The sequence below is a fragment of the Tauraco erythrolophus genome, chromosome 15 (assembly GCF_009769465.1).
Source record: "Tauraco erythrolophus isolate bTauEry1 chromosome 15, bTauEry1.pri, whole genome shotgun sequence".
NCBI lineage: Eukaryota > Metazoa > Chordata > Aves > Musophagiformes > Musophagidae > Tauraco > Tauraco erythrolophus.
In genome coordinates, this window is record NC_141479.1 from 8,213,152 (window position 1) to 8,239,976 (window position 26,825).

General features: G+C 38.5%; 1 protein-coding gene across 1 annotated transcript; it reads left to right on the forward strand.

Moving 5' to 3' along the window:
* The first annotated feature begins 5,353 nt into the window (after window positions 1–5,353).
* Window positions 5,354–26,581, forward strand: N4BP1 (NEDD4 binding protein 1). The gene is made up of 7 exons (XM_086621174.1): window positions 5,354–5,599; window positions 8,565–10,336; window positions 18,799–18,929; window positions 19,376–19,472; window positions 21,263–21,370; window positions 22,965–23,072; window positions 25,679–26,581. The coding sequence occupies exons 1-7, from the start codon at window positions 5,354–5,356 to the stop codon at window positions 26,013–26,015; spliced, it is 2,799 nt and encodes a 932-aa protein (XP_086477300.1). The 3' UTR covers window positions 26,016–26,581.
* The last annotated feature ends 244 nt before the right edge of the window (window positions 26,582–26,825 follow it).

Here is a 26,825-nt window from a genome sequence, read left to right on the forward strand (position 1 = left end):
TGAAATTTAGGGCCAGATTCAGGAAAACCTTACTAAAGTAAACCAGCATCCATACACAAGTCCATCAGGAATAACTATATTCATTTCAAGACTATATTGCATATCCAGGCAGGTATTTCTTTTTTCACCTGTACTGTCAACTTACGACCAAATAGTCTTCAACGATAATTCATTCAATTAATTTTCCTCTCTTGCTCGTTGTTACTACTTGGCTTTTGGTATTCAGTTTAACCTGGTCTATTACAATTTTATCTGTCCCTGTACATCTGATTGTCCATATTGATTACAAATGTCCCCAAAATATTATCTCATTTCACTGCTCTTCACTCATTCAGGTGAAAAACATTTAATCAGTTCAGCAGTCTCATTGAAGTTAATGGGACCATACATAAAATGAATAATATTCATTTCTATTGGTCTTAACCTTGTAATAGATTTTGTATAAGCTATCTGCAAACTGATATCATTTAGACATGGAAGTTTTTACACCTAGTCTCATCCTGCTTTGCACAAATATAAATAGCAAAACAAGAAGCAAATTGCCTACAGTAACATTTACGACATGCTGCATCTTTTAAAAGCATTAAAAAGCCATTGTAAGCACATCTTTCAAGCTTATTGCACCCCTTGTACCTTTCAACTATTGGTGCCATTTTCCACCAACTCTTTTATACTGTACTAAACCTCCCAGAAAAAAACAGAATTCAGATGTAAGTTCCTACCCTGTCAGCAGTCAGCTACCAAACAGGTACAGTGCATAGAAGAACATTGCTCTGTAACTATAGCTAGTGCTTTACAAAAAAGATTTAAATTCCTGTAGTGAGACTAGAAGCAAAATGTTTGTTTACAAAAATTAAAAAACAACAAACAAACAAAAAACCACTCAAACCACTCTTGGCTGCAAAAGTCATAAAACCTTAATGGTGCTCAAGAGTTTAAGTCTACCTTTTGATAAACTATAAAAAAACTTACTCAGAGAGCTCTATAAAATCCCTAGTTACAAGATTAGCAAGATTACTGCTTTAATTTTTTCAGTTGCAGAAATTTCAATAAAGTACACCAATTTTAAACTAATTTACACAGTGGCAATTGAGCATGGCACACTTTTTGCAGTATTTCAGCTGAAGCTGTGCTATATATCCTTCAGCGAAAGCTGCATGATGGTGACACCCCTTCAAACACCACTTGTCATTTCTGCAAGTAATTCAGGAGTGCTCAGTCCCCTCTCATAATAAAGATTATACTCTTACGCTATAATATCTTTTGTCAGTCATTCAAGTGAAGTTACAATGTTTAAATACACAGCAGGCACACAATGTGGAATCTTTAAAGTGACTGGTAATAACGCAGCTAAATATTTACATTTAAAAAAAACCCACAAAACTGTCTTCTGGAACATTTCCCAGGCTAAATAACAGTCTTTGCCAATACACCTGCAGCTTTCTGTAACTAATCAAGAAACTTGAGCAAACACACTCAAAAAGCATCAAGAAACAAATGCAGATTCCATTACACAAATAGAAAAATATTACCCATTCTCAACAACTGATGCATGTATAATTGCAATGCTTTTGTCTTTTATTCCTTTTATGAAGGTTCAATTATTTACAACAGATTCTTTTGAAAGTAGCTTGACATAAAGAAAAGTAATTAATGCTGAAATTAAGGGACAGAATAGGTTTCATCGGTAGAAACTACTAATTATAGACTCCATGCCTGGGATTATTTTCAAAAAGTTTGCCTCTTGATACTAAAGAAATAAGACCAAAGCTTTGATCTGTAAGTTCATTAAGATGTCAGTCTTGCAATAAGGTCACCAAAAGGGAAACTTTCTTAATCACAAGTGTCACCAGGGCTTCAAGCAAATATCAATGTCTGTCACTGCATAACTGGAGACTTGAATAAGATCTAGAAGTTTGTCCTTATAAGGCACTGCAAAGTCATTTTATTTCAAACCAATTTTGGCTTTTTGCATCATAGTTTTGTAAGAAAAAAAAAAAAAAACATATAGAAAATCTCCTAATGAGAGATTGATACAATCAGAGGCAGTCTTAAGTTTTAGGATTATATTACACATAAAGATTCGAGAGCTCTAGCCAAGGCTCCTTTTCCTTTCTGAAATATATAGAATTTACCTGAGGTATCACTTTTAGAAAAAATATGCTACTATCTGTGTTATTGTTATGACTACAAAAGTTTCTGCTATTCAAATTCATGCAGGATACTTGCTATACCCTAGTATTTTAGGCTCCCATCCTGCAAACAATCAAACATATATTTAAATTTATGCATGCAAAGAGAATAATAATAATAATAATAATAATAATAATAATAATAATAATAATAATAATAATAATAATAATAATAATGAGGATCAGAGCACTCTCTGTAACGTGCATCATCATGGACTGCATAGCTAGTTTAACCAACATGGCTCTGAAAGACAATTTTAAGATTTGATTTCCATGTTGTTTCAACTAGCACAGCTCCTATTTTAAGTATGAAACTCAAGCCCAAGTATTTCAGGAAGGCCCAGTTTCATAAAATCGTTTACACAACCAATTTTCAATTGTGGAAATTTTACTAAAAAGCAAGAAGTTGCACAAGGCAGCTGAAGCAAGCTAGTTTAAGACATGAAAGAAAAAAACTATTTACACATTACAGTATTTCTCCAGCAGTAATACAAATAATGAACTTGGCAACAATTCACTTACATTCAGGACAATCTGCGAAATATCTACTTGGAATTGATGTTCCAAGTAGAAATGCAAGAGCAGGCATCAAGTGCAACCAATTTCTTTGACTCCTACCAGCTAAAAACTGCACTTTCTCTTCCGTAGAATAAGCTTACAAGATGCAACCAAGGATTCAGAAAAGGGAAATTTCCCCTCCAACTAAACAGGGCCTATCATTTTGGATATTTTACTGTGAAAAGCCTGTAAGCTGAAAAAGTCTTTCTTCCTTGATAAATCCTCTTTGTAAGAGCCTATTATAAAAAGTAAGAGAATTTCTAGTGTTCTCAACCTAGTTCATATTTGGTTTTCATACACCTGCATATGTGCTTGTGACAAGGGGCTTGCAATTTCTCCCAAGTACAGGGAATATTAAGTTTGGGCAGCAGTTTCAAATGGCCACCAAAAAAAAAAAAAACAAAACCCACTACAATCTAAATATTTTTTCCAGGCAGAGTCACAAAACATGGAGAAAGTTCCAACTTGTTTTAATAATTGACCCATGTTTGTAAACACAAGTAAACTTTTTCAATAGCATTTGTCTTTTCCACTTCAAAAGGGCTTTAGTTTGTCTTGAATGTTCCAATGTCATGTACTACCTAACCTTAGCAGACTGGGTGGGTCACAGTCTTACACAACCATTCACACTCACAGTGACCTTCTTGAGAGCAGTTTCAGACCATCATAATGCTGTAAATGATCTGTGAATACAGATTTTTAGAGAATAGATATTGAATTATACAGATTAAAATAAACTTAGGACTGAGACCAAGTTTTGTAACATACAGTATGGCAAAACAGACCACAAGGAAATATACACAACACCAAGCATTATCCACTTTATTTAGAAACCAGTAAACTTTCAGTAATCCTGAGACATTCCAAAAGGCTGTGTTGACATGGCAGACAGAAATGAAAGCATTTACTTTTAGCTTTTTAATGATACTGTGTATCTCAAAATGCTGGTAATTTAATTTTTATTATAAAGTTCCTTGATTACAATTTAATTTGTAATTAATAATGACTACAATGCAACAGTGGCTGCAGTGACTACATTTTAACAGCTGATGGCAACAATCACCTCAAGAAATTGCTTAGCTAAATGTCAGGTTACATTCTTACACGTGAATGTTGTAGAATAATTTTACAGGAAAGCAAGATGCAAATGTCTAAACAACAAAAAAAAAAAAAAGAAAAATTTTATCTTCAGGAAAGTACAGTATCTTTCTCGAATATGACACTCATCAAAACCCTATCCGGTTTAGATACCCGTACATGTGTGTAAATGTACACAGATATAAGTTTTTCCATTTTACCATGCCACAGGCAAAAATTATGTTGGACTCCAAGATACAACACTTCAAATTCAGATAGGAAAATGTAGATAGCTATACCTGGACGTAAGCATTTAGCGTGGTTTTCTGATCTGCTAAGAACTGCAAACTGTTATTTGGTTAAAAAGTTTCTAAACAGTAATACAAGTGCCTTTTAAAAAAAAAAAATCTGTTTTATATTTTTATATTAATCCTTTCCTGGTGTAACATACAAGCAGCCTACAACAAAGTATGTATGTTTAGATACGCAAACATAAAATATTCATCCTCCCTTAGGATATATTTAATGAAAAGCTACTAAAAATTAACTTCACAGCGATGCTAAAGAGATGGACAAAACCAGTGGGAATCAAATAGTCTAGAGGGAACTTGGAAGATATTTAGCCGGGACTAGGATGGGAAGAGATGAAAGAAACTGATATTTACTCCTTTGTACCACAGCTGGTCAGTATCGCCAGCTCCAGGCATTCAGAAACCTAGTGAAGTCCCAAAGCTGCTTTTTAAGAACTAATCTTATCCTTTAAGATAGCTTTAAGAGTTTTTTTGGGGGTTTTTTGTTTGGGTTTGTTGTTTTGGGTTTTGTTTTGGTTTTTTTTTTTTTTCAGTAAAAATGCGTCCTCTTTGTTTTCCTAGCTCTCTGAGCTAAGGATTTGGGGACGGGGGCTACACTTCTGTCCCCTGCGACCACGAGGGATAAAACTTACATTTCTTTTTACACGAAATCCGCGACGATGGTGCCCGCACACGGCTGCGCCAACAGCATTTCAAACCACACTCCCGCGCTGTGGAAAAGGACGGGTTCTCTCCCTGGCGGGAGCGCGTCCCCCGCCCGTGAGGCGGGCACCGACCGCCGCGTGAGGATTTCGCCGCGCGCTAACAGTTGGCTCGCGCAGGGCGCCGCGAGCAGCAGCCAGCCGCTCCCAGCGCGCCGGGGGCACGGCCGCGGGCACCCGCCCGTCCGCAGCGGGAGGCGGGAGCCGCGAGCCACAGGAACAGTAGGATGCGGCCAGCCCGGCCTCTCGCACCGCGCCGGGCTCCGCCACAACCTCCCTGTCCCGCGGAAAGGTGGGACAAAGCCCGGCTGAGGGGGCAGCGCTGCCGCCGCCCTTACTAAACATGGCGCCGCGGCTGCGGAGGGGCGCCCCGCCTCCTGGCGCGGGACGGTGGTGCCGTCGCGGTATGATGACGTCGCGGGCCGTGCCCAGGGAGCCCGGGGATTCCCCGTGTTGTTGTCCTGGGGCCCGGCGGGATGGGAGGCTGGAGTGCGGGGCGGCGCGGCCGGCGCTGATGGCGGCTCGTTGGGCAGCCCGCGGCTCGCAGCCGGGGGTGGACGAGTTTACCGTCCCGGCGGAGAAGAGCCGCCTGCTGGAGGGGAGCCGAGGCCGTATCGAGAGCCTGTTCGAGGTGCGGCTGGCCGTGCTGGGGGCGCAGGGGGACTGGCGGCCCGCCATCCCGCCGCCGGGCCCGTCCCCCGCCGCCGCCAGGATCTGGGTGCAGCTGGCGGGCGATGGGAAGGCCCTGCGCAGCGCCAAGGTACGGGGGGCCGGCGGCAGGGCGGGGAGCGGCGCTCGGCCGTGTCGGTGGGGCCTCGGTCACCCGAGCGGGGACGGGGCCGTGTTTGTGAGCCGAAAAAGGCCTCTCTTGCCCGGGGAACGGCTCGGGGCCGCTACGTGCGAGTAGGAGGAAGAAAGGGTGGGGGCAAAGGCAGTGCTTCATGAGGAAACAGAAACGGTCCTGCCTTGGCAAACAGGTGTGTTCCAGGTGCCAGGCTGTCTCCGGTGGTGTTGACATAAGCGTGAAGAACGAAGAGAAACAATTCAGCTGAGAAGTGTGAAGTTCATCGGTGTCGCAGAGCACGTCACGGTCACCGCGTTGTGAAATATTGCTGCCGTCTGCCTGTAGTTGTGTGAGGGGTTTTAACACCTGTAAGAATAGGCCAGGTCTTGCTTTCAGTCACAATTAAAATATATCGCTCTCCTTTTTCTTCCCGAAGTCAAGAAATTCCTCGGAGTTGGTTGGATATTGCCATGTTTCACAGTTGCTTTTCAGACTTAACTTATCCTATGGCGTTTAGCAGCTTATTAGCAAAGCTCTCACTAACAACTTAACAGAGCTACTATTTCCTTAGTGTAAAAGTTGGCAGATCCAGACTGCTTCACCAGTCTGTTTGCTGGAGTAGGCAGCTTTCTTTTTAACTGAACACTAAACACCTCGAAGGAGAGAGCCGTGTAGGCCGTTTTGTCTCTGACTGTGTGACTAGTTACCGTGAAGTGTCTTCACGGAAATATTTTGTTAAATCTCTTGTACAGCTAACCTTCGGAGGGGCTCAGCAGTCGTGATGAAATTAATATTACTCATAGCAGACCTGGCAACTGTAGCTGTTTGAATCATGTGATGAGAATGGTGGTGTGAGCACGAGCTAGGCTGAAGGTAGCTTTCAAAACCAAATTCTCCATAAGTGGGTGTTGGTGTGTGTGTGTTTGTCCAAATACACATATGTATTAGCGGAGATCCTTAGCAGGTATTTTGTGACTTAATTCACAGACTTGGCAGCCCACTTTCAAAAACTTGATTCCTTAACTGTGTAATACATAAGACTTATAAGGAAAATGCTGTGAATGTTGAGGGGTTTTGAATTATTTGACTCTGAAATTGACTCTAAACCAATTTGCTCGTAAGTTTGGGCTCAGAGACTCCAGAAACTGTTACAGGTAGCATAAACAGCTACTCTTCTTCTCCGGGCAGCAGCAGTACAGCTTTCTTTTTTTCCAGAAAATTAAAGCCTGAAACACACAGTACAAGATTACGATTTTGTAATTACTGCTTTTCCTAATGACTTACAAAATATTTCCTACTCCAAATACTTTGAAGGATATGGGAGATTTGACTTCCCTTACATGTAGAGTAGTTTTCAGACCCTATCTGGAGGGATTATTGACTAGAAAGTAGGAACAATTGCACACCTTTATTGTATCCCTTTAAAAGGTTTGGCGATAGCAATTTGTGTTTTAATTGATCAGTCACGTGCAATGTATTCATTCTTCAGTGCTGCTTAGTTAATGTAAAAAAAAAAGTTTCTAGATTTTGAATATCCTTTTTTCTGATCATGTTATTGTCCTGTTGCTCTGGAAAAGCATTCATAAGATGACTAAGGCATGAAAAGTAATCCTGTGGATTTTGTTGCAGAAGCTGTTTGTGCTAATATGGTCTTGAAGCAGCCTGCCTTGATACCTGTGGTGATGTAACTCCAGAGATGACAGGAAGTGGTGTTAGGTTATTCAGTACCTTATATTGGTTTTCAGTTCCATTTAAAAGAGAAGTTTAACTTCCAAGAGTAAAGATAGAAAGTAAAATTTGGTATACTTGGGAGTCTGCAAATACAATGACTGCAGCTTAGAAACTGGTTTCAATACATTGTGGAATTTTAAGCACAGAAAGAGACATAATGCTACCTGAAAGAAGAAATAGTATACTCTGGTGGCGGAGTCCTGAACTCTGACGCATTTAAAACAAGGTAGTATAGTGAATTTACCTGTAGTAACTTCTAGGTGGCAGAAATAGCAATGGGATTTTTTTTTTTTTATCTACTAAAACCCCAAACTTCTGGAACACAGAACTGTCTGGAGCCTGGAGTTTTCTCTGTCATCTGTCAGTATCATCTGCTTTTTCAAAATACTGAGCCTCATGTGGAAAGCTGGCTTGCTGTTGACCTTTGCAGGTGGGGTTTTCCTGGGTGTTATATACCCATTGTAAACTCATACACCCATGGTACAATGGGTACACCCATTGTAGCTGCTCTGGCAGTTGTATTTTTAAAATGAAAATGCTTTATTTGATTAATGAGGGAATCTATCAGAGTCCACATAGTGGTTTTGTCATTTGTTTATTTTTAGCTTTTTTTTTTTTCTATAGGATATCTTTTAATGGATACTGCTGTGGCTACTACTTACATTGTGCCATGCCACAGGATCAATGTCCTTGGTTTGCGAGTAGTTAAGTATAGATTAAGTAATGCATCGTAACAACTTAAAAATGTAGGATAGCTACGGCTGTGATGAGCCTTTGGAAATTTTCTTTAGAAACTGGTTTTAGAAGTTCAGTTTTATGGACTAGGTAGACTTCTGTAGTGCAAGGCATTTGTTCATGAAGCATATGTTCTTTTTGATCAAAGGATGGGGATGGCAAAATGAATCTCTTTTGACTTGTTTTTTAAACTGTTTGAGCTACAATTTAAATACTCTTTACTATCAGTTTCAAGTAAATTATTTAAACAATAGGATATAAAAGAAAGTTAGCCTTCTGTGAAATCTATTTAAAAATAATTTCTGATATCTGTATCTCTATTATCCACTTTACTGGAAATATTTACTTTCTCACGTTTCTTATGCTGAGTTGACTTTCTTTTCTAATATACTTATCCATTACTGACCTAACCAAAACTAACTCTATGTATTAGTTTTTCACCAATATTCACTGCACTGTCTTTTTCTCCTTCTAGGAGTATATTAAGGGACTCTGTGAACCTGAGCTAGAAGAAAAGGAGTACTACCCAAAGGACATGCACTGCATCTTTGTTGGTGCACAGAGCCTGTTTCTCAACAGTCTTATTCAGGATACCTGTGCGGATATAACAGTGCTGGAAATAGGGTTGCTCATTATTAAGGGCTGTGCAGAAGCTGTTGTTATGGCTCAAAGTCATGTTCAGCAGTTTGTGAAGCTTTTTGAGAACAATGAAAGCTTATTAAGTGACAATGAATCAGAGATTAAAAAGCAATTCAGACAATTTGTGGAAGCACATGCAGACAAATATACAATGGATTTACTGATTTTGCCTAGCTCACTAAAAAGAGAACTCCTAGCTCTCACACAAACAGAATGTTTTGAAGTCCAGAGCGATATCATAGATCTTACAGGTTCTGAAAGCCTGACAGAGCTTTTAGAGAACAAAGCCTCCAAAGTAATTGCTACAAACAGAGATGGAAGAGCGAGTGGTGAGGAAGCAAGAAACAATGCTGGGACACCTGTAACTGAGCTTACAAAGCAAATGGACACTGTATTTTCTGATGCTCCTGAAACAAGTTTTGTTCCCATAAACATTGTGCCTCCATCAGAGGCAGTGGTGCCTAAAGAAAGGCACTCATGTAAAAGAAGATCTTCTGATGATGAGGAAAGGCTCCCTAAAAAGCAATTCTCTTTGGAAAATGATCAGGAAGTGCAATCTGCTTCACACAGTAATCCTTCAGACAGCAACACAGTTATTGATTTGCTTTCGGATAGCTGCAGTGAATCAGATGATGCCAGTTATTGCCTTAGAGAAGGTGATGACATCAGTGAGGAAATGGAATATAAGATTCTTGTGAACTTTTTCAGAACAATGGGATATTCCCAAAATATCGTAGAAAAAGTTATTGGAATCCTGGGACAATCTGTGGAACCATTAACATTGCTGGAAGAAATTGAAAAGGAAAATTTAAAATTTCAGAAAGAACAAGAGCAGTCATCTCAAAAGTCTAGAACTATCAATCCTCCTTTAGGAAGTAATGCAAAGAATTCACAAAAGCTCGAAGACAAAGGCATTTCTGGCAATAAAAGTCCACTTAAATCCCGTCATACTTCAAAGGAGACAGAAAATGAATATCAGAAAATAAGAGATTCTGCAAGCATGCAAGTTGATGCAGATGATAAAATGCATATGTTGGTATGCAAACCTCCTTCTCCTTCCAATAAAAATTCAGCTATAAGCTGTAAACAAAGAGACATGTATTGTCTTGGAAAGAATCACAGTTCAAGGTCAAGTGATATAGAAACTGATGGTGCTGTAACTTTCAGCACTACACAAGCTGGAGCTGTAAAAGATGTTGATTTTGTAGCCAGAGGGAGCTCAGATGTGCAGCGTATCTCACCTAAGACTAAAACTGCAGTTCAGCAAAAATCTACAGGGCCCTCAACTGTGCAGAACAGTCATCCTGGTTTTGAGGACCAATTAGGACACTGCAGCTCTTCTCAAGTGAGACCTCTCAACCAACGCCTTTCCCAAACCTCAAATTCTGAAAATCCTAACCCAGACCAGGTGTCGTCTTCACAAATACATCCTTCAAATCCTGATAGAGAGATGGTGGGACCACACAGACATCATCCTGATCCTTCAGTTACTGGAGTTCAAAGATTTTTGGACTCTCTGAAAAAACCATACAGACTGGAGTTGAAAAATGAGCCTGGGAAACCAAATTTAAAACACATCGTTATTGATGGAAGCAATGTTGCAATTTCGTAAGTATTGTTCTTGTCAGCTCTCTCTTTATTAAAAAGTTCAATGAACTTTCAAATTAAATAGGGGCTAAAAGATTGCTATGGCATGTGTAAAGTTTTTGCTAGCTACCTTTTTGGTGACCAGCAATCCATGTACATAGCAAGGTTTTCCAGCTACTTGTAGCGACTGCATTGGTTAGTTATAGTAAGGCTTGATAATGAAAAATTGCATGAGATTGGCTGTAGCCATTTTAGTTTGCAATGCATGGCAATTTTCATGGCAGTTTTTGTTCTCTGTTTAGTGACAGCATTTATTTTTGACTGACTTGTTTGAATTGAGACACTGTACATAGAAGGAAATTCAGAAATTTTTAGCAGGTGCACTACTTGACACTTACTTCAGTACACAAATCCAGGTAGAACGGTGTGGTTGCAGGATACTAATCATGAAACAATTCTTGTAGAATTTACTTTTGGTTTAAAAAAAATTACATAGTCTGAAGTTGGACAAATGCAATAACTGCTTAAAATAGAGTAAGGAAAATCCATGATTTTGTCCTAAAAATTGGTAATTGCAATACTCTGGAAAATATTTTCTGTAAAACCTTTTAAGACTTACCTTTCCTGCTCTAGTAGAGATTTGCGAATTCGTAAAAATGGGTAGCTCAGATTTATGCAGCCCAAATACTAAAATAATCTGAAAAAAAACTTCAACAGATTAGGCACTGAAAACTAAAACTAGATATGCATTAGAGGTACATGAGATCCTTTTTGATAACAAGATGTTTCAAAATGAAAAGTGAATTGAATCTACAGCATTTCTTACTAGGCAGTGATCAAATTTGAAGCCTGATGTGTACCATTTCAGAGCAACCTACTTTGAATTATCAGTGCTCCAGCTTGATGTAACGCTTCAGTCAGAAGTTGATTTCAGTGAGCTCTGCTCTGTTGCGAGAGATTTTATGCCTGAAACTTCATTTGCTTTGCACACACCTAACAAAGAAGTTGAGTTACCATAAACTTAAAACATTGAAGTGTTTTGGTTTTTTACTCTTGCTCTTAGCATTTTGTAATTTTAAAGTGGAGGGGTTACATGGTAATAACGTGTTTGTCCTTCAACAACATCACATATTGGTGCTTGAGTCCTGTTATTTTTTGCGAATGTAGACATGCAACAAAAATATTCCATCCCCCTCCATAAAAGTTGTAGACTGGGGAACTGTGTTTATGTGTGCACACACCTCATCTCCTCTTCCTCCTGGTACCTGAAACAATGTGTGCAAACAATAGTAGACAATTAAAGGAGTGTTGGATAATTTTAATAGATTGGCGGACAAGGCACCATGCAAGCAAACCCTGTGAAATTTGTGCAGTTAATAGTGGAGATCAAGAAATCCCTTTCATTGACCATGATGCAGGGATTTTTTGTTATTGTAAATATCTTCTAATTACTTTTTTCCCCAATGTTTCTATAGTAGACAACTTTACAGTCACAAATTACAAATTTTTTTTTAATTTTCGTTTTTTTTTTAAAGTTTGTTGTAACTAACTGGAATAGCAAAAATCAGTTAGAACCTGTATCTTTAGAATTTTGTGCTTCACTTGGTTCATTTTAACATTTGTGTCATGAAAGCTCTCCTTGAATTGATTGCTGTTCTCTAGTCAGGAAGAGTTGGGTTTGTTGTTTTTATACTTAGTAATTTTGGCAAGCACGCATGTCAAAAAGATTTGGCAGTGTTTGCTATGGGGCTTTTTTGTAGTTTCAGAATATGAAAGTGAGCAATGACAAATGCAGTATTTCTTTGTCTTAATGAGGAAGTGGTAGTTTTTAAGAACAAACTGGCTGACACTTCTCCTACTCCACTCATCAATGTAACAATAAGTAAGAGTAAACTTACTATGAGAAACTTGCTATTTAAGATTTTTTTGTCCATTCAGAGTTCCTCTGCTGAGCATGCACAAACCCTTCCAAGTACAGAAATTAATTTTCATTCTGAAACCATGCTGCCAGAACCAAAGTGGAGTACTTTAAGCAAAACAATAATAATTCTGAGAGACATCATCTGTATTGGGAAAGATTATGCTATTCATAGATTCATAGATTCATAGATTTCTAGGTTGGAAAAGACCTTAGAGATCATCGAGTCCAACCATCCCTAATCCCCATTAAACCATATCCTCAGGTAGATCATCCACCCTATTCTTAAACACATCCAGGGATGGGGACTCAACCACCTCCCTGGGCAGCCTATTCCAGTGGCTGACAACCCTTTCAGAGAAGAAATACTTCTTCTCTGAAATATTACAAGTGTTACTTAAACTATTTTAAAATAGGAATTTGAATCTTGGAGATTGGAAATCCTGAAGAGGCTCGTATCAGCTATATTATCTTGTATTTAGTTGTAATTAATTCTTGAATAGGATATTTTCTAAAAATAGGCCAGAGTACTACCAGTGATCCCATGAATTCTGTAGGATGCTCTTAGGCTGCGAAAAACACACCTGACTGGTTAAGAGATGTGTATCATATATCATCTTCTTCCAGCTATTAGGTGAAAGAGATTTCCCAAAATAATGGCCTTAAATGCTGTTTAGGGGAAGAAAATAAACTTTTCCAGGAAACAAACAAACAAACAAACAAAAAAACCACCCAGTAGTGTTATGTACCATAAGAAAATAATGTCAAAGTCTGTCCTAAAATAAATTCAATGTTTCGGACAGTTGGCGACTGGTACAGTTTCCCAGAAGTAACTATGTAAACACAGATCTGCATGTGTTAATGGGGGATGTGGGAAATGGATGTATGCTTCCAGTTTCACAGAGATAGATAAAGATGTCCTTAGATACTGTCCTTTTATGATTATGAAAGTTCTACTTTAGCTTCTAAACATTTCACTAAAATTAATGAAATAGCAAAACTTCCTCAATTGTTAGGGATAATAAATACTGCTAACTTCTTTTTCTCTGTAATATATGTGAATTTTGCTTGAGAATGGAAATAATATATTCTGTTGTTATTTTTGTGAAGTGCTAGTAGAACTGTTAATATTGTGTTAGCAAACTGGGGAAACAATCTTAACTTCTTCCTTTTATATACAGTCCTAGCCTAATGATTGCTGTTTTCATACCTTGGTATTTGCTGATAACTTCCATAAACTGCCAGATGATACCTTGAAATTCCTAGATGTATAGTTCATTCAGAAATAATTCTGCTGATGTTTTAAGCTTAATTCATATGAAAATGTCTCATTTTGCCTGCTTCTTTGACAGAACTCTTGTGTATTTACACATGTTCCTGCTAGATCACTGGTTTTCCCCCATTCAGAACAAAACATACATTTTTAAAGATGGTTGGCTTCAAATGCAGTTTAAGGACCAAGGGCCTAGTAATATAGAAATGTTTGCAGTTAGTCCAGAAAGTCTCTATAGCACAGACAAGATGTCAAAAGTAAATCTAAGTAACTTCTTCTGTTTATGAGAAGGAGTGTCGGGAGATTTCTTGATGTGTAACCTTTCCTACCAAGTGATCATTAATTGAAGGTGATGATTATCCTAATATATTGATTTCCCCATATTAAAGAGCCCAGAGCTAGTCCCTTATGACTGGCAAAAGTAAAACTTTTTCAGGTCAATCAGTGGAGAATTAATCAAATTAATAGATTAAGGTTTTCTATCATTTTATAGTCTTGCTAACTGTAAAGCGGAAGCCTGACATAATCCATAACTCTGGATGCTGCTTTAATTCAGGTACAGTGTTCTGTTACAGTAAATAGTTTTTAAAGCAAACTTATTTCATTATCGTTCAGAGTCTGTTATTTAGAAAATAGTAATGTAACAGTGCGAGTCACAGCTGAGTCATAAGCTACCTTGAACTTCTTAATTTTTTTTTCCCAAATGTCTTTTAGTGGAAGAGAAAAGCAAATTGTTGGGGTCATATAGAAAATAACAAATGCACCACATCCTCTTTGTCTTTTTTTTTAGTATAGAGATATTTTTTTTCATCTATGGGGTTTTGCGTCTTTGGGTGTTTTTTAAGAACAACCAAATACATCTTAAACCAGTGAATTAGAAGATGGTGAACAAACATCTGCTTATCTCTCTGACTGTGAGACTACTGTAGGCAGCAGTCTTATCACTGCTTTTTCTTTGAGCACTCCTTTCAGTAAAAAAACAAATCTTTAAGCATGCACCCATATCTATGTAGTTGATAAATGTGTGCTTGTCAACTGTCTAGATGCATTACTGAAGTTCTGATACTTCGTTCGTGCACCCCAATGGGTTGTCTTGCACACCAGCTGGAGTGCACACACCCCACACTGGAGTACGGCATAGTAGCTGGGTACCATTGACATACAGTCCCCGAATATGGTTATACAATATCTGCTGCTCAACCAAATGAAAGCAAAGGACAGAGAACTGCCTCAAAATGGCAGAACCATCAAGATATTTTAATGTCCTACTAAATAATCAATGCATGGAGGCCTGGTTGTTTGTTTTTTTTTTAACATAGGTATTCTACAGCTTCCTTCTGGCTAAATAAAGCCTCATTATTTTCTTACATAGTGAAGAATTGTTTTCAATTTTGTTTTGAAATGTTTTCAATTTTACTTCTCAGTACCTTGAGGTTATGGACATCTGTTTCCATGCCTATGTTGTTTGGGTTGGTTTTTTTTCACCACTGAGTCATGTGTGTTTTGGGACAGGTATTAATGCATTGCCTACATGCTTGGACTAAGGCTGGATGTCCTCTTGACACGTGCAGCCTAGTAAAAACAGCACATTGATATACTATTGTTAGCTGTATTTTCAGTGCGCTTGTTGAACGGGAGAAGGCCCAGAGTTTATTCTAGATGCTAAGAAGTATTTCTTAAAATCATGTTTTTTTGTGTGCGCTAAAAAACGGCTTTCAGGGCAGACTGAAATATCCAGATAGTTGTTGGGTAATTTTAAGTTAAACTTTATTAAAATGTGGAAGAAACTCAGAATGAAAGAATAATTGGATGGAATTGTATCGTGCTAGAATTCTTTGTAAATAATGGTATATACTTTCCTTAATTTAGGTACAAAACGAAAGGGAAAATGTTCCATGTCTCAGAAAGCAACCTGCTGTTTACAGCTTAGTGCTGCTTATAATCATCTCTTGTTTCACTTAAGAAGTACTTTTGTAGGGTCTTCACAGTTTTCTATAGAACTGGGACAGCCAAAACCAGTATTTACAATGGCAGTTGGAGATCAGATGCAGTCTTTGAGATAGATGTCTTGAAAAGACCACCTAGCTATGGTAATTTGCTGTCCTTCAGATGTTTACCTAGCTCAGATAAAGCATTTCATTTTTCTATTTATTCATATTATACCTCACCTTAGCTCTACATGTTAATTGATAAATATATTGCTTCTATTTGCATGCTTTTTTTTAAGTTGCTACGGCGCAAGAGTTTGTGATCATACTGGACAAAAGAAGAGCTGTTCTAGGCTTCAAAACATTTAAAAACAGAGTACTCTGTAGATCAGCAGGTTTAAGCTCTACAACAGGATAAAAAGTAGAGAAAGTATAATTTTCAACATGAACATTGAGACCTCTGCATCTCTTGAATCCAGTTGAGAGCCATTAATACAGTCAACGTATTTAGCATTTCCAGCTTATTGAATAGTATACGTCGCTTAAAGTGGGGAGATGATGGCTGCATTTTAAGTTTGGGGGAGATGATGGCTGCATTTTAAGTTTGACTAGAAGGTTTATGAGGAGCCACTCTTCTGTGACAATTGCGTTCCTTTATTTGACTGCTCTTGACATCAAGAACGCTTAATTTTATAAGGCAAGTGTGGCATAGGATTTTTTTTTGCTCCAGAAACTCTGTTAGTAAGTCAGATTTTTTTGCCTTTTATAGTTCAGATATATCTTACTCATTTTTCTGCTCTTTTACGTAAACCGTTTTTCTCCAAATTCAGAGAACCTTAATAGTTTTATATTTTGATACATTTATTTTAAAATGAGTTTATGAAATTGGAAGAGGATACATGATTGCTACTAAAGGCTGAAATATTTTCACTGTAAAATATTTCCATAGAGATGTTTTAAAGAATTCTCTGTTCAGAAGATTTCCGGGTAGGTTAAACTAGGGGTTTAAAGATAAGATTCTATTCAAAACTAATAAGGCTTACTGTTAGGCTTATAATATACCATTGCACATTAACTAGGAGACCTGTTTAAAACTCAAATACCATTTGGTCACTTATTGTTATGAGAAGCACTTTGTGGTGACTTAACATCTAACACAAAACATAGAATATGTGCTACTTTGTAAGAAATCCTTTGCCTGTTCATGTCATCAGTTCTGAATCGGTGTGTCTTTTCTAACCAAGTATATCTTTGTTTTGTCTAAGGGTAGTCTCTAATCTATGAAAATGTGAAGGGAGTAGTTTCTGAATGAAAGCTGGATTTATCCTTATGTAAGGTGCTAATAGGTGTTTTGTAGGAATTCATTCTAGAAATATTTTTGATTCTATCTTCTGTGCTTTAAGATACTTCTTCCGTTATTCTCCTGAAGCTCAGTTCTCTGAATACGGTTAGACAGTTAATTGCTAAAGGAGGACTTCCTGCCATGTGTTAAATAGACATATAGGATCAGTAGGAGAATTCAGATTGGGAGGGACCTCGCAAGGTCATCAACACCAATCTCTGTATCACCCATACTAGGCAATTGCTGATTTTTCTGGAAAGTCACTTAACTGAGTTGCAAAAACAGGTAATGAACATCTTATATTTTTAAATGGGAGGAAAAAAACACAAACAAAACAGATTACCACTAAAACACAGTGTTTTGAAAAACTTTTTTCAAAGAAATTTAATTATTTTGCTTGAAAACGGTAGCTCAGATTGTTGAAATGGAGAGGAGGCCCTAACATCATTATCAGAGAATTTCTCAGTTGTAATCCTTGGGAACCAGTTGAACCAAAGGTGTTCTGTTTTGTGGTGGGGGTGTATTTGGAACTACTACAATATTGGATTATGATCGTTTTAATCTATAAACAATAGATTTCAGAAGCCATCGCTATTGCCTTCTTTTTAAAGCTAAACCTACTTCTGAATACTCAAATATCATTGTGTCCATGGAACTGAAAGGAGGCTGAATGATGAAGTTGCAGAAAGATGTTTCTATTCTGTATTGCGTTTGTGTGGCAAGGTTTTGGTAGCAAGAGGGGCTACAGGGGTGGCTTCTATGAGAAGCTGCTAGAAGCTTCCCCTGTGTCCAATAGAGCCAATGCCAGCTGGCTCCGAGACGGACCCACCACTGGCCAAGGTCAAGTCAGTCAGTGCCGGTCGTAGTGCCTCTGTGATAACATGTTTAAGAAGGGGAGGGGAAAAAACTGCACAGGAGAATACTGCAGCCAAACTGAGGAGTGAGAATATGTGAGAGAAACAACTCTGCGGACACCAAGGTCAGCGAAGCAGGAGGGGGAGGAGGTGCTCCAGGCACTGGAGAAGATTCCCTTGCAGCCTGTGGTGAAACCCATGCTGAGGCAGGCTGACTCCTGCACCCCGTGGAGGTCCATGGCGGAGCAAATATCCACCTGCAGCTCATGAAAGACCCCACGCCGGAGCAGGTGGATGCCCAAAGGAGACTGTGAGCCCATGGAAGGCCTGTGCTGGAGCACAATCCTGGCAGGAGCTGCAGACCTGTAGAGAGAGGAGCCCACACCGGAGCAGGTTTGCTGGCAGGACTTGTGACCTCATGGGGGACCCACGCTGGAGCAGTCTGTTCCTGAAGGACTGGACCAGTGCTGGACCAGTTTGTGAAGAACTGCAGCCCATGGGAAGGACTCACATTGGAAGAGGTTGTGGAGGGCTCTCTCCCATGGGAGGGACCCCACACTGGAGATGGGGAAGAGTGTGGAGTCCTCCCTCTGAGGAGGCAGGAGCAGCTGAGGCAATGTGTGGTGAACTGACCACAGCCCCCATTCCTGTCCCCCTGCACCACTGGCAGGGAGGAGGTGCAGAATTGGGGAGTGAAGTTGAGCCTGGGAAAGAGGGAGGAGTGGGGGAAACATGTTTTAAGATTTAATTTTATTTCTCATTATCCTACTCTGATTTGATTGGTAATAAATTAACTTAATTTCCCCCAGTCAAATCTGTTTTGCCAGTGACAGAAATGGGTGAGTGATTTCTCACTGTCCTTACCTCAACTCATGAGCCTGTCGTTATATTTTCTCTCCCCTGTCCAGCTGAGGAGGGGAGTGAGAGCAGCAGCTCGGTCGGTACCTGGCATCCAGCGAGGTTCAATCTGCTACATACTCTCTTCTTTTGCTGAAAATCTCTTTCCATTTATGAGATTCCTCAACTATAGCATCCACCTGCCTTTTATTTGGATCAGACTGTATGTGTAACTTCCAGCTTCACTTTGCAAGGCTTTATTCTCTTTTCCTTGTGCTCATAGTAGTAAAACTAGTGAATTTAATCTCCCTTCTCTTTCTTTCACCCCTAGTCATGGTCTAAGGAAATTCTTCTCCTGTCGAGGAATTGCAATAGCTGTTGACTACTTTTGGAAACGTGGCCACAGAAATATTACTGTGTTCGTTCCACAGTGGAGAACAAGACGTGATCCTTACATTACAGGTGAGGGAAATAGTTTTCTAATGTTTTCTTTATTAAACTACATTGTAGCTATTTCTTTGGATGCTTCTGTGAAGAATGAAAGGAGAAGGAATATGTCATAAAGCATTAAGCACTAGCAGTCTGGCTGCTCTGCATGAGGAGTTGGGTTTCCATATACAGTGAAAGACACTCTGAAATGCTGTTTAGGCTGATGTACCATAAGTGAGGGCTTTGTGTTTGGTTTGGCTTTTGTTTGCTTTTAAATTTATAGTTTCAACCTCTTCCTCCCCTTTTTTGTAATATTAGCAGTTCTTCAGCTATCAGTAAATCAGTACTCTCTGTAGATTAATAGGTACAAAAATAGCCCATCTCCTCTGCTAATTATATCTCAGACTAATTGTCAAAATCTATAAATAGCCTAGAAGAAAGCTTTTGGTTTTAAGAACAGTTGTTTCATGTTTTAACAGAGCAGGATTTCTTAACGCAGCTCCAGGATGTTGGAATATTGTCTTTAACCCCTGCAAGGATGGTTTTAGGAGCAAGAATTGCTGCTCATGACGACAGGTACGGAATATACATGGTTTTAAAAAGTCTTTTAAATCTGATTAATGGTTGTAAAAGTTTAATCCTTCATGAGCGGTTGTGTTAGCTAGTTCTTCAGCCTGCCTAGACAGTGTTATGCGTCCAACTTAAGGCTGCGCCCTACATCTGTTATGTTGTCTTACTGTCCTAAGAAACATTTTCATATGTAATTCTCTAATAATACTGTACATACTTTTCAGAAATTCTGAATTTTCAGAAATTCATGGAAAATGGCAAATTTTCATGGCAATTTTAACAACAAAAAAAAAGTTAATCCATTTAAAATGTCATTACTTGCATTGAGTTAGTCTTCTAATAATGCTTTTATGCTTTCCTGATCACCAGCCTATCCCTGAATTGTCTTTTATGTTTGGGGAGCACTAGTATAAATCAGGTACGGATCAGGTGCTATTTTGTTCTGTGTTTTTTTTTTTTTTCCTTGATGCCATTGTGGCCTACAGCCGTAGATGTGTATTTGGAGCAGTATATTTGTAATAATGTATAGGCTAGCAAATTTCCAAGTTAATTTGTGCCCCAAAGTTCAAGTTCAAAATGTGAGGATCGTCTTTCAGTGAACAAGACAACAGTAAGCTTTAGGATTTTTGTGTTGGATGCTGTGGGGATTTCCTAGTGCTTACATTGCTTTTGCTAGATTTTCTCAAACTTGAGACGCAGTTAAAAGTGCCTGCTGCTTAAGTTTTTTTCCACAACCAGCTTTCCTAAGTCTGCACGAATGAGCAGTTTGCAGCTTTGAAATTGTGTTTTGCAGCTAGCTATAGTTCACTGGATTTCGGTTTCTTCCTTCCTACTAATAATCATTCATACTTTATTTTTCTGACTACAAAATAGACATGCCCATGATGCAAAAACTTGACTATTTTGTTAGATTGCGCAGTCATGTACCTGATTTCAAACTTGATATGCGAAAGATATGTAGAGTGCACTGAACTTATCTTTCTTCTTAAAATATAGCAACTCTGATCTCTTAAATAATAATGGTGTAGCAAGAAAAATGTACAAGGCAGCCAAGTTGGAGTTGCTTACACACTAATGTGTTATATACACCCAGCATTTCATATAAAATGCAATGTAGGTGCAGTGTTTACAGTTGAGAGATCACTGTGGACATGAGTGCTGTGCTAACATATTTGCATTTCTCTCAAGAGTATACACTTTCCTTTAAAAGGACACCATCCTTATCTCTGCTTAAATAGTTTCAAATGACAAAAAGCTTGTTTTCAGATAGGTTAAGCAACCAAAAAAGACATTTTCTTAATAAATCAGTAGTTACTTTTTGTCATAACTGATTTGACAACAAAATGGTAGCAGCACTCATCATTAACACATGTTGACAGAGCAGACAACTAAAATGCATAACACTATGGAACATTAATGCTAAGCAAAAACGTGTATGGAAATAAGTTTGTTGGAAAGTGTAATAAATATCATGCTCTTTTGTGAAGAAGAACAATTAACCTGTACAAATACTTAAAATCTGATAATCCCATGGCTTTTGGGAGATTTTGCTTGTGGGTTGTTTTAGGGGGAAAAAAGCCTCCTGTGAAGACTATGCTGCATTAAATAAATGCATGCTACCTAAAATGTTGTTTAAAGCTGTATGGTAGGTCAAAACAGAGTAATTTCCTGGTAATCAAAGTGCTTGTTTTCATGCAAATAGATTACTGTTGGATGGTGAAATGTTTGGTTTTCTAGATCTTTGGAGAATTTTCAGCAAAGCAGACTCTTAATGGTCTTTGAAATTAATTTTACAGGTTTTTATTACACCTTGCTGATAAAACTGGAGGTGTTATTGTGACTAATGATAACTTTAGAGAATTTGTGACAGAATCACTTGCCTGGAGAGAAATTATTCAAAAAAGGTAATTATTCAATTTCTATGAAAGCTTAAAAGAATAACTGTCCTTACAGTTGTAGGCACTCTACTTTCATGTGGGATTTTTTATTTTTAATTAATCTGTCTTGCAATTCTGGTAGACCCCAACAAAGTACTGTGTGTTTCACTGCTTTGATTCATGGCCTTATAATCACGTGTTGAGTAGTCTAACATCCCTATTGTTCATTGTATTCAATATTCATATTCTTCAATGTACATCTGTTGATTGCTCACATAAGTAGGAGCTTGGTGTAACAGCCTAGCTATGTTACTTCTGAAGCTTGGTGTTAGGTCCTGTCAGAGTATATGCTTTGTGGTCCATTCTCACAGGCTTTCTTGTTTTGCTTTTCATTTCTTCAGGAAGACATGATAGCTGATGCAGGCACACAGTGTCACTTTTAAGGTTTCAGAATCAATTGCTCTCTACTGTAGTGCAACAAATGGGCATAGCTAAACAAAACAATGAACACTTGCAACATAACTCTGTAGCCATTGCTCTGCAATTGTTGAGTGTCTTTTGGATTTAGATGAGTTCACTTAGCTATCAAATGTCCCTGCCTCAGCTTGTGGGCTCGCTGTGAATTATTTCTCCTGTGAAACTAGTTTGGGTTTTTTTTGTTATTGTTGTTCATTTGGGTTTTTGTTTTGGTTTTTCCCACTCCAGTTAAATCAGATCATTTTACTCTTAAGGTATGATCTTCTGTTGCCCAAATTTCCCACTAATCCCTAAGAGTCTCTCTGACATCTTCTGAGGATACACCTACCGCAGTGGCTAGGGTCAATATAAGTCTAATGAAATAAGTAATTGAAAACTGTCCTAGGTTCTCACAATATAGCTAGGAGAATGTGGAATTGATGTTAGCTAATCGTGTAGGCATTTGCACTGTTTCTTGAGTGAACTCTATGCAAGTCAGATTCTGTTCTCCTACAGACCTTTAGCAAGAACACTTAACACGTCATTCTGTCTGTGGTTTTTTTAAGAGCTCGTGTTAACATCTGCTATTAGTTTTACTTCTGGGGAAATTCCACTGTACTAAATTCTCTCCTCACAGACAAATTTTAGTTGAACTGATTTCCTTCAATGCAGATTTCCTCTGTTCCAAAATGATTCCAGAAAAAAGCTTCTTTATGTCTTAACTGTAAACAGCTAGTGCTATATTTGCTAGTTGTGGCTTTCTGATAACGTAGGCATTTTAGCTACATGGTTGAAGATCCTTACAAGGAAGGGGAGTTTGAACAACCAGAAAATCTTCTCTAGTCACCTAGAAAATTCCACTCTGGTCTCTCCGCAAAAATTTGCAGTCATCCAACACTGGCTATCAAAAAACCCAAACAAACCCCACCAAACTCCCCCCATAGTGTTCTGCAGTGTAATGGGAACGGTTCACATAAGCTCCCATTAAATTATTTTGACAGTGAATGCTGATTGTATCCAAAATGGGTTACTAGTTAAGCTTCAGTGACTCCTGATGTAGTGTGAAGTGTCTGCTCTGAGGCAATTTGTCCTGTGCTACAGAGGTGAAGGGCAGCGAGGGTGTAATACGTTGTTAGTAAATAATATTGAAAGAACTCTCTTGCAGGTTGCTCCAGTACACTTTTGCTGGTGACATATTTATGGTTCCTGATGATCCTTTGGGAAGAAACGGACCTAGATTAGATGACTTCCTTCGAATTGAAGGCCGTTCTAGGTATAACCACTGTTTTCTCTTTTGTTTGAAACGGTTACAATTTCACATTTGAAATAAACTGTTTTCCTGGTTCATTTGAACACTTCTTTAGATCTATGTAGTAAAGGTACAGTAAAACTAAGCAAGAACACTGTAGGATGTAGTAGCTTAACAAAAACATGTTTCTCCTGTTACTTCTGTCTGTTCAGAAACTGCTGGTGACATTTGCATCTAGTCAAGATCTCTCTCAGAACTAAGATAAGTAAGACAATAACTTCCTCTGAGATTTCGTTTTGGTGGCTTTCACACAAAAGTGGTCCAAACTGTGCTAACATCACACAAAGCTGCTGGTGGTTTGGGTATGTGGTAGCCTGATATCCTGTTAATTACAGTGATGTTACTTAAAACACCTTGGTTGATTACTTACTTATTCATAGTGGGACAATGGGTGCTACAAAAGAAACACTCCACACGTATTCTTTGTCATGGGAGAGGCATTTCATTTCACACTCGAGGGTACTGGTACTGTTAATAATTAGAGGCAGTGTTATTAAATGCAGTTGTATTCTATTCATAATTTTAAATATTAATAAACATATATTGCTCCTTTAAGATCATTGTGCTTTGTTTTGCAAAGATCATGAGTTTGTTTTGCATTGACTGCCAAGACTTGAGAACGAGCTTGTCCTTTTGCACAAGATAAGCTACTCCTTGCTCTTCTTTCACCAGCTTAGGAATTACAAATGCTGATGATAGTGAGGAGCATTGAGAGGGCTTTTAGAAACAAGTGAGGTGTTTAAATATCAGCAATACTAAAGGCAAACTATACTTCAGGATTCATACCAAGAATAAGCAGGAATCTCAGCTATTGGAAACAATTGAGGAAAGTGAGACATGTATATACTAGTAGGTCACAGGTTGATTTGAAAATAAGCATGTAATGTTGATGTGAAAAAGGCAAGTGCAGTTCCAGAACTCCAGTAGGAAATACTAAGAAAGTATCCAAGTTCTAATATAAAACCCGTATGAGATGTCATTTGGAACAGTGTCTTAGCTGCCTGTGTCTGAGAAAAATAAAGTGAAAACAATGTGTGTTGAGAGGTGAGTGTGATGATTGTAGAAATAGAAGAGCTTGGTTTCCTGTCTGTAAACTTGGAACTGGAACTAGGCTTCATTTTTTTGGGTGGCGTGATGGGGTGTTATAAGACAGAGAAAAGGTGCCAGTGTGAAGAGTTAATTTTACTCCTTCCCTGAGTCTTTTCTACTTGAGTTAAATGATGCAGAAAGCATAAATGGCACCAGGAATAAGATAGCAAGTAGAAGGATCTCAAGCAATTAGTGAGCCTTTCCATGTTGAGTAATGGGAGATGTTGTAACCTAAATGCTTTAAAATAGAGCTCTGTAATTTAGATACTGTGTCCCTTGCTGGTAGGGAACTAGACTGTAGCATGAGTTCCAGTTCACATTTCTGTGTTACCTGGTGGCATCTGAAGTAGGCTTGGTCCTAAATTTTGCAGTGCTAGCAGTTTAGAGTAGCAACAGCTTTTCAAAGTATGAAATGAAATCTCATTAATTAAGGAAGAATATTCACATCCTGAAATTGCTGAAAAACTTCATTGCCCCATTAAGGATATCATATGAGGGAAGCAAGGCCCACAGTCATGAGCAAAAGTGGATGCATGACCTGGTTTTGTCTGAGATATAGTTAGTTTTCTTCCTAGTAACTGGTATAGTGCTGCAGTTTGGAGTTAGTACGATAATAATGTTGATAAGACACTGATGTTTCAGTTGTTGCTAAGTAGTGCTTATACCAAGTCAAGGACTTTTCAGCTTTCTGTGCTCTGCCTCCAAGGAGGTACACAAGAAGCTGGGAGGGAGTATAGCCAGGACAGCTGACCCAGACTGGCCAAAGGGATGTTTCATACCATACGACGTCATGCTTAGTAAATAAACTGGGGGACTTGGCCAGGGGAACAGTGAGTGCTGCTCAGGGACTAGCTGGGCATCAGTCAGCGGATGGTGAGCAGTTGCATTGTGCATCACTTGGTTCGTATATCTGTTGTCATTACTATTATCTCCCTCTCTTTTTCTGTCTTAACTGTCTTGTCTCAACCCACAAGTTCTCTCTTTTTTACACTTGTGATTCTCTCCCCCATCCCACTAGGGGGAGTGAACGAGCAGTTGTGTGGTGCTGAGTTGCTGGGAGGGGTTAAACTACCGCACTGAGGAATAGTCTTGTGGAGCATCTGGAAGCCCCTTTAGTCTGTCAGTATTTTCACATGTTCTGAGTCAGTGCAGATGTGTTCATTGTATCTTTTGATCCATTTAGCTCAATAATACTGATGTTGATACTTCCATAAAATAAGCTTTGACTGTTGCCGTATTCTGTCAAGTAAAGTACTCTCAGCATATTGGAACTAGTTAGTTAATTAGTTGACCATATTCAAACTGAAAACTGTTACACCTACTGTTTTGTTTCACTTTGGAAAAATGCTTATTACCTGATTCCAATCAGTCACCAGCTGAGCAGCAGTGAAGTATACACGTTTTTCTTTTCTGTGTTTATATAGAGACAGCTAGCATCTCCTTTACCTTAATTTAATAAAAATTTTTATTTTATTTCATAGAGATTTTCGACCAGCACAAAAAGCTTTACAGAGCAGTGGACGATATTCTCCTGAGATGCCTTTCTTCATATCAGTTCCCAAAGCAACCAGTAGCAGTCGACAGCCTAAAAACAGAGTACATGGTGATCGTTCATCAACATGGCTTCCGCTGGATACAGACATACAGGCTTGTGTAGCAATTCCACCACAGAGATCTGCCTCAGAAACAGTACAGCTAAGAGAAGCCCTGATAAAAATTTTTCCTGATTATGAGCAAAGACAGAAGATTGATCAAATACTATCTGATCATCCATTCATGAGAGATCTTAATGCACTGTCTGCCATGGTGCTTGACTGAATATTATACAGGGGATTTGTATCACAACTGATCTGACTAACTTTGAATATCAATGTGAAGAAAAATGTTGCTCTCTTATGTTACTTTGTGAATATTCAGAGCTTAATTTTATTTGTATAAACAAAGATATTTTTTGTGTATGTTCTTTGCTAATAGATGCCAGTTTTTGGTAAATTAAAAACTGCTGCTGCTACAGATCTGTAGTAATATTTTCTATGAAAAAAACCAAATACTTTGCTTCACTTGAATTGCTTATTAAAGCAGTAGCAGTTCTAAAGAACTGTTATCACTTCAAATAGTGTGTTAGCACTTTTTAAAAACCCCTTTCCTCAAAAGGGAAGAATCATGTCAGAGGCTTAAAAGTGACTCTCACAGCTTCAGATATATTTTCCAGATGCATGCATAACACACTGTAACATAAGCCATGCACCTGTCAGATACCATTGTTGGTGTTTGTATCTAGAGTACATGTACTCTTAGAAAATCTGTGCTCTGCTAGTACCTCCTTCACTTATGAACTTTGAAATATTTCTCTATGAAAATAGACAGACCCTTTTAATATCAGACACGAAGACTTCTACGTAGTGTATATGTGAACCTGCTTTCCTTAAGCCTGGATTGTGGATTTTGGAAATAGGCTGTGCCCCTAGGGGTCTTATGGACAGCAGTTTGAAGATTACTGTGGCAGCAGTGGATGTTCGGTGTACTGCTGAAGTTCTGTCACAAGGTGGCGATCTGCATCTGTTGGTTTGTAATCATCAACAGGAGGGCTTCTGACGTGTGCTCATTCCGCAGTGAATTCTTACATAA

Bases quoted from the DNA above. Each gene is read 5' to 3' on its own strand.
- N4BP1 (XM_086621174.1), top strand. From the start codon at position 5,354: ATGGCGGCTCGTTGGGCAGCCCGCGGCTCGCAGCCGGGGGTGGACGAG. The intron at 18,930-19,375 runs GTGAGGGAAATA...ATGTTTTAACAG, and splicing joins ACGTGATCCTTACATTACAG to AGCAGGATTTCTTAACGCAG. The intron at 21,371-22,964 runs GTAATTATTCAA...ACTCTCTTGCAG, and splicing joins AGAGAAATTATTCAAAAAAG to GTTGCTCCAGTACACTTTTG.